This window comes from Triticum aestivum, chromosome 7D, assembly GCF_018294505.1.
Source record: "Triticum aestivum cultivar Chinese Spring chromosome 7D, IWGSC CS RefSeq v2.1, whole genome shotgun sequence".
Classification (NCBI taxonomy): domain Eukaryota; kingdom Viridiplantae; phylum Streptophyta; class Magnoliopsida; order Poales; family Poaceae; genus Triticum; species Triticum aestivum.
Window position 1 is genome coordinate 55,822,943 of NC_057814.1, and position 6,435 is coordinate 55,829,377.

The window sequence follows — 6,435 nt, forward strand, 5'->3', positions numbered from 1 at the left end:
TAAACCTCCCGCAACCGTACGAACTTGGCTGTGGAGGTTGCGTCCTCCGTCCAGTGGGGGACGTGGATGCAAGGTTGAAAGCACGTAGAGCTTGCCAGGGAGGTGCAGTTGGCCGTGGAGGCCGGGGTAGTGGTTTGGTGTGTAGGCTGATTGGATTCTGGGTTCGGGCTATGCATGTGAGACTGTCGGCGAAAGTCGTACTCTGGTTGTGGCCAACGTCATCCATGGAGTGAGCTAGGGCGAGCGTCAGACGTGGGTGGTGAATGGTATTGCATGATTTCCTCGAAAATCGAAGCGACAAGACAAACATGAGGAACAAGTTTTCTAGGCAATGTATTTTTTCTGTACAATAACCGGAGGGGAGAGGGTCCCCACCTGAATCATTACTCAAAGTGGCGCAAGGGCCAGTTGTTACAAGATTGCGCTAGAGCACGAGGCTAGGTATTGGCGCCACGATATGGCCGCCACCTTTAGAGAGGGAGCATATTACATCTGAATGTCCAACGGGAGAAATCATTGCAAAAGACCCGCGCATTCATAAATCCCATATTTTCCAAAGGATGGAAAGAGCCACTGATGGCCACAGGTTGATGTCAAGGCCATCAGGCAGTGGCGAATCTACTGGGAGGCTTTAACAAGATTTACCCCCCCCCCCCCCCCCCTCAGTGCTGGAAAAAATATTTTTACTACTAGTTTTAAGGCCCGCCCCAGCCATTTGCTAGCCCAGTCCAATACATGTGCACACCAAACAGGCAGCCCAGCCCCCCCTCCATTTTTGTTTGTAGATTCGCCAATGCATCAGGAGTGAAGGTGTCTCAAATGTGGACGACGGATGTAGGTGTTTGAAGACCCAGCTACCGCCAAACTGCATCGGCTAGAGGGAAGCCGGGGAAGAGGTGTTGCGTGTCTTCATATAAAGCACCGCAACGCGGGCAAGCTTCATCATCGACACTATGCTATGGAAGAGGTTGCTTTCGTTGTTCAGCCGCCCTCTAAAAAGCAACCAACCGAAGATCCGGACCTTGATAGGAATTTTGGAGTCCCAAATGAGCGTGGCATTAGTGTCGATGTCGTTCGCACTGAGAAAGTAGAAATCACGGTGATCTAGAGATGTTTTAACTAGAAAAGTACTTGGGTTTTGTTGAGATGAAAGCAATCCAGATTAGTAGGTTTGGATTTTAAGGGGAGTAAGAAGAATGCGCATGTGATATTTATTTATTGTTTAAACTAGGGAAGCTCGCAGAGATGCTCTATCTGTATCTCTATCTGACATGACAGATAAAAGGTTTTTCTAGCTAAAGGTGGCAAGTCAAACATGTTCACTCCAGAGTCAACGATTCGGGGACGGGTAGCTTGGGCACCACGTCCCAAATCCATAGTCCAACGCCAATAGTACTTAGCCAATCCACGACTGCGTGCTGCCGTGCTCCCCGCATTGCACACTACACTACGTACAATACTACTCCGTGGTGCGCACTAGTAGTGGTGCCGCCATGAACGTCCGTGTGCGAGTGCTCGACACGACCCATGTCCGGCCGGAGCTGCCTGGGCACGCCGCCACCATCAACCTCTCGCCCTTCGACACCCTGTTCCTCGCGCTCCCCCCGATCCAGCGGATCTTCTTCTACGACGACGACGGCGCGCCGAGCGTCCCGCCGTTCCCGGCCATCATCCGATCGCTGCAGGCCTCCCTCGCCGCCACGCTCTCCGTCTTCGCCCCGCTTGCCGGCAGGCTCGCGGCCTGCCCCGGTGGAGACCTCGTCGTCGACTGCTCCCCTGATGCTCTCCGCCACGGCGTCAGGTTCGTCCAGGCGGAGTACTCCGGCGACGCGGCCGACGTGCGCCGGCTGGCGCGGGACGCCGAGCACGACACCGAGGCGTTCGTGCAGCTCGTACCGGAGCTCGAGGTGGGCAGGCTGCCGGCGCCCCTGCTCGCCGTCCAGCTCACGCGGCCGGCGTTGTCGGGGGGAGACGACCAGCGTGGCCCAGGCGCCGTGGTGGTCGGGGTCTCGATGCACCACGCCGTTGCCGACGGGCAGTCGCTGTTTCAGTTCATGCGCGCGTGGGCCGCCGCGTCACGGGAGGGCTCGCCGGCAGCGGCGGGGCTCGTGCCGCCCCCGACGTTTGACCGGGCAGGGATCATGCGGCATCCCAAAGCAGAGGCAGCGGCGCGGAACTTCGCTCGCCTCTGCGCACCGGATCTGCCCATGGTGAACACGTGTTCGGAGCTGGACTGGACGCGGCAGAGCCGGAGGACCTACCTGCTCGACGCCGGCCAAATCCAGTCGCTGAAGCGGCGCATCGTGCAACAACGCCAAGCCGCCGGCACGGACGACGACAACCAGCCGCCACCGAGCACCTACGTGGCCGTCGCGTCGCTGCTGTGGACGTCCATGGCCCGCGCCAAGCACCCGGATGACGCAGACAACGCCGGCGACGACGGCGCATACCTCCTGTTCCCCGCGGACTGCCGCTGCCGCCTGCGCCCGCCTCTGGATCCGGGCTTCTTCGGCAACTGCGTCAAGCTCTGCTTCGCGCGCGCCACGGCGAGCAAGCTTGGGTGGCGCGACAACGACGACGACGGCGCGCTCGCGCACGCGGCGGGGGCGCTGCAGCGGGCGATCCGCGAGCAGGTCGAGGAGAAGGACCCGCTGGGCGACGCCGACCGGTGGGCGGAGACCTACCAGGGGATCCCGCCGGAGAGGCGCTCGCAGCAGGGGTCGTCGCACCGGTTCATGGCGTACGAGGTGGACTTCGGGTGGGGGCAGCCGAGCCGAGCGGAGATCGTGTCGATGTTCAGTCCGGAGGTGGCGATGCTCGTCGGCGGGCCGCATGGCGCGGTGCAGGTGTCCGTGGCGCTTGGCCGGGATCTCATCGATGGCTTCGAGGTTTGCTTCCGCTCGCTGCTTTCAGCATGAGCCGAGTGGCCATTCTTGACGTCTGTTTGGCTGCTGGATGTATCAATTTTTTTAAATGAATGTTTCCCTTTATTGAAATGCATATATGCATTTTTTTGTAATTTTTTTGGACATTATACATTTTGAAATTAAAAACATACTACTAGTAGCTAAAATATTACTATCTTCAATTTCTATTACTCGTCGCGGTTTTAGTACAACTTATACTAAACTTATACTAGTAGAAGAACGCAAATTTAGACAACTTTTTGTTTGTTTTATTCATTGGATGGCGTAGTTTGGCTGGCATTATTAGGTAAGGATCTCCTTTGAAGGTTAGGATATTGAAAACACACATTGAATAGAAATCCAAACCAAATATAAAAGATAAAGAAATGTCCCTTTAGTTTTTTTCTACCTGATGACAAAGTGTCTGGTCTGAAATATAAGTGCTTTTCTGGCTAAGTCTTGATAGCCACCTCAAAAGCAACCAAGAAATTATTTAGAAATCCATAAAAAACCATGTTTTAGACAAAATAGCATAACTGCAATACATGAGAGGGCCCTCTCTATATCTGGTCAACGATTTACTTCTTGTGTGGTTGTGAAGGGCTGCACCTGGTCACCGCTGCAAGAACATCTTCAATAGATAATGTACAATAAGTTCAGCTGCCCAAAAAATGTCTTATGCATTTGGACCAAAAAATGGTGATTTAGCAGCTGTGCTATACCTAAGTCGTGCTATAATTTCTTGAGGGTTGCCGCATATTTTAGCCTCGCATGCTGCAAATATACAGCAGCAGCCGACTACCGCAAAACAAACCCCATGGTCGCGTGAAGCCCAATCGCTTGCTTGAAACTTCATCCCCGTAGTTGTTTCCCTTGCCCTGTCACCACCGCTGTCAAATCCGGCCACCACCGTCACCGCCACACAACCCCGCCGTTGGGTCTGCCGCCCCTCTTCGTCTGTCTGGTCGCCGCTCCACCAAATCGATTGAATCAACCGCGTCTTCACCCCAGTGCCACTGTTATCGTGCCTGCTGTTGCACAGCCCCACGATCCATCGGCCACCGCCTCTCTGGACCTGTCCGGCCGTGGCACCATGGACCGGCCACCACCGCACCGCCCCGTCACTGAGCCGAGGATGCCGCCGTGGCGGGAGCCGAGGAGCAAGACAGGCTTCCACGGTGTTGCTCCGGTTGTTCGGCCGGTACACGGCACCGAGTTATCGTACGAAGGATAGCGACATTGGCTCGCGACCCGCGACACATCAGAGCTCGCCGCGCGCGTGTTCCACATCGTGTGTTGGAGGTTCGGCTGGCTGAAGTCCGAGATAAACTTCCCAACCTCGAATCCCAGGAGGTGGTAGAGTTCATCGATCCTGAAGTGCACATTGTGTCTTGTAATGCAAAGAGGGAAGACTGTATTGTCCTGGAGCAGCACAACATCTGGCAGAGCGATGTGGTGGCTCTGTCAAGGTTCGCCACGAAAAATCCGCACCTCGTGCAAATGGAGTGTGAGTTCTTTGCCAGTAGGGCCGCACATCGTAGTAAGGTGATTAAAAGGAGTATGAGGCTAGCCCCTCAAGGGTGATCAAGGTCCAGTCAGAAGACGAGGTCTAGCACAACGATGAGGATGATGACATTAGCTGGGATGACCTTCAACGCTTTAGTGATGAGTAGCAGTTATTTGTAGTGTCCATATTGTTCCTGTAGGAGTCGATCCCACTATGTTTGAGTTTGCATGTTAAAACTTTGAATATTTGGATCGAAGTATGCAATGATCAAGTTAGTTTTCATGTTTTGTGTGCCCTTTCAACATAGTAAAAGGAAAATCATCTGCTACGACAAAAAAAATTTGGTCCCTAAAATCTACTTTTTCATGCCCTAAAACTACTTTTAAGTGCCCTATTTTACACCATGTGTTGGAAATGCTCCAAGTCCTCATGGATCTAGCATTTTTTATATAACTATTGGTCTGTCATATAACTAATGGATTAACTACTCATATACAAACATAAACATGAAAATGAATAGTAAGAAACCGCATAATTAACTCTTCACATGATATCAATAATTCATGAAAGCAGTCTGTATGAAGAGTCATACTACAGATACTGCAAAGTGTTTCCTCTCCTTCCTAAACTCTCCCTTTAAGGCTTCAACGGCGAGCCTTGGTTCGCCTCTCCTCTGCGTGCCGCTACGATGGACGATCGCGGGTAGAGGAATTCCGGTGCCTTCACTTCAAGTAATAGCTTAGGTTAGGATTTTTAGCCTTTACATATGCGGCGCTCAGGCAGATGGTGATGCTTATTTTTTGAGTTTATCTTCTGGGTTCTGACCATACATAAATTTTTCTGTCTGTACTTGTCAACGGAGCCTAGACATAGATTCATGTTGTCTCCTGGCAGTGAGCTTAGGGTTTTTCTAATCGTGCGTGTGTGATGGCGAGATTTTGTGTCAAGTGCTTCAGATCTATTTAAAAGTTCAACGATGACGATTGTGGCTCAGTGGGCGCTGGTCCTTAGGGGCATGTGCAAGAAGACTCGTGACCGTCATCGACAAGGTCAAATTGTGGTAGGAGAGCTCATTCTGATGGCAGTAGTGATTCTTACATGGTCTAGGATCTTAATGTAATTTTTATTATATTTGAGATGGATGCTTTGTGCTTGCGCAGACTTTTTATAATTGATCTGGATACTTTTCTGGAAAGAAAAACTCTTCACAGGATGACATTCTCTAAGTGGTTGTTTGGATAGCTAGTATTTGGAATGAGCAGTTCCAACTTTTCGCTCGCGAACCGCGCCTTGCACAGGCAATCGGGAGGCGAACTTCTCTGCCTCCTTTCTTCGCCAGCACGGCTGCAAGTCCTCGGCCCCTTCGGCTGCCACTTCGGCGGCCCAGCGGGCTGGGGACCCCGGCAACTTCGCTCTGGCTACTCGATAGGATAGGCTTAATTTTTCTCGAAGGTGTTGCATTGGTGGTGGAATAAATGCCGCGTCAGAATAAATCGGCTCTACTTCTTCCCCACCCTGGTGATGCTTCAATCGGCAGTGCCGGGAAGCTGGCAGCCTCTGTGTCTCGTCGGACTTCGGTTTTGACGACGTTAGGTTTGTGGTGGCTGGTGCTTGGCGTCTTCTCGAGCGACAGCGTTGGCTATGCATGTGTGTTGGAGTGTGGTGTGCGGATGGCGGCTTGCGGCGGCGTTCTTCTTGTCTGATCCTTTGGATGATGGCAATGCCGTCGGGATTTGGCAGACTTGGGGATGATCCCCGACCGACATGCCACAAAGACTCGGTTCTATCGCCTCCGGCGGGCCATTTAATCAATTCACAAAGCAACGTGGTCTGCAATGGAGTTCTTCCAGATCTTGGTGTGGGTGGTACCATGGTGGCGGCGGCGATCAATGATGGGCGATGGTTAGATTGGACATATGGATCTCCAACACACTAGGTCCTCTACTTTTCTCATGGAGTGACCACAAATGTACTCATTGTAATTTGTTTATTTAATAATGAACATGTGGTAGTTCCTGAAAA

At 52.4% G+C, this 6,435-nt stretch overlaps 1 protein-coding gene across 1 annotated transcript; it reads left to right on the forward strand.

The window, feature by feature from the left end:
* The first annotated feature begins 1,435 nt into the window (after positions 1-1,435).
* Positions 1,436-3,058, forward strand: LOC123167945 (anthocyanin 5-aromatic acyltransferase-like). The gene has a single exon (XM_044585802.1). It carries the CDS (start codon positions 1,494-1,496, stop codon positions 2,916-2,918), a length of 1,425 nt encoding a protein of 474 aa, XP_044441737.1. The 5' UTR covers positions 1,436-1,493; the 3' UTR covers positions 2,919-3,058.
* The last annotated feature ends 3,377 nt before the right edge of the window (positions 3,059-6,435 follow it).

Bases quoted from the DNA above. Each gene is read 5' to 3' on its own strand.
- LOC123167945 (XM_044585802.1), top strand. From the start codon at position 1,494: ATGAACGTCCGTGTGCGAGTGCTCGACACGACCCATGTCCGGCCGGAG.